A 1,589-nucleotide genomic window follows, 5' to 3' on the forward strand; every position below is an offset into this window, starting at 1 on the left:
ACTTGTATGGCCGTCTGGTGATGAACATTAGCTGGTGAGAAAGTGACATTATATAAACAGGATGTTAAACAAGGATTTGAAGATGATGAAAGCTCAATCCAAAGATCCACGAGTTTCCTCAAGCTGTATTGTTGTTTACAAACTGTGTGTGAGAAAGATGAATTAAAACCCCATTAGATCACACATGTGTCACGGTGCACCTACACTGGATTTTGGTTAAATAATTCCATGTAAGTCTGAATACAGTTTATCAAGGGTATGATCTAAGACTGAACTTGACGTCCTTCGAAGAAATTGTTACAATGGTAAATGTGGAGGATGACAATAACATGTAACAATGGTCATGAAACTGAGCAGAGGCGTGTCCCGAATCTTCAGTTGGTGTCTTTTTAAAAATTGGAATAGAAACTATGATCTTGATCGCCGAAAATTCTCTCGCCTATGTGCACAATCCCCGAATCTTGTAATTACTTAGGGACGCCTCTGAAACAACACGACTAACAGTGAAAGAAGTAGTACAAAAGTCGATAATGGACCTAAAACATCGTTTTCATAAAAGTAATTGTGATTAACTCTCAATTATATGATGCAATTAAAACAACTTCTTTAGCTTAATGGATCATATTTTGCCCATGTAAAATGTTAAGTCTGCTAATATCGACTTTTGACCTTTGATTAATGTTTGAAACTTGTTATACTTTTTGATGAATGTTTTCAATGAACTTCGAAATGTTAACTTGCTAAATTTCTTTTCTCATTTCTTTCTTCAGATGAGCCAGAGAAGCAAGAAGACTAAAGTAAAACGTTCCTCACCTCTATTCTTGTATGCGAGTCACATCCTGGGTTACAAGTACCTTTTTAGAATTTATGAAACCTTCTGTACACAGTTCTCTTATTTTACTTTTAAAGGGTTTTCTTGATCGATTTATTATATTTTGTTTTAAACTACACGAGAAAATGTTCTCATATTAAAAAGTTCTACTTTCATTGTATTTATTTTCTAGATTGTATGTATTTGACGACAGAGGGTTGTTACTTGGCTAAGGCCTAGTGAAATGTGTTTGATTGCAATCATGCACAAACCATTTCGTGCAAGATCTCGCTCTCAAAACATTGTCTTTAAAAACATAACATTTTATTTATATCGTGCTCAGAAAGAAATGAAATAATCATTACGTGTCAGTGAGACATAAATAATGGATGTTGAGTTAACATATTTAATCATACATAATGCACGAGAGGTATGTTAGTTTTCAACCGTAAAGGAAAGATACCATAAAAACAGTATTTTCTTACGTTTCAAGACAGTTTTAAGATAACATGGCCAGAACTAAAAATCGTCGCACATAACTGAAGCTATAGTACAAACGATAACAGATGTGCGTGAAAAATGACTCACACATAGGTAGGAATATATCGTCTACAATATTTAACCACTACTTGCAAACCCCCATACGTGGAAGAAATTCGTAATAATAATAAAGATCAGATATCGAAGTTCAAGTCATTAACACCCCACCTGTAAACTACCGTTTACTATCAACATCTAATTAATCAAGATTATAAAAAATAAAATAAAACAGATTGAT

The 1,589-nt window shown here is 33.5% G+C and overlaps 1 protein-coding gene across 1 annotated transcript in view; it reads left to right on the forward strand.

Moving 5' to 3' along the window:
• The window catches only part of LOC106478672 (antistasin-like), a 7,375-nt gene extending 6,512 nt beyond the window's left edge, over window positions 1-863 (forward strand). The window contains exon 6 of the mRNA XM_022382330.1: window positions 771-863. Within this exon, the coding sequence (XP_022238038.1) occupies window positions 771-796 (26 nt within the window). The 3' untranslated portion in view covers window positions 797-863. The remainder of the gene's footprint in view (window positions 1-770) is intronic.
• The last annotated feature ends 726 nt before the right edge of the window (window positions 864-1,589 follow it).

The sequence above is a fragment of the Limulus polyphemus genome, unplaced genomic scaffold (genome assembly GCF_000517525.1).
Source record: "Limulus polyphemus unplaced genomic scaffold, Limulus_polyphemus-2.1.2 Scaffold240, whole genome shotgun sequence".
Taxonomy (NCBI): domain Eukaryota; kingdom Metazoa; phylum Arthropoda; class Merostomata; order Xiphosura; family Limulidae; genus Limulus; species Limulus polyphemus.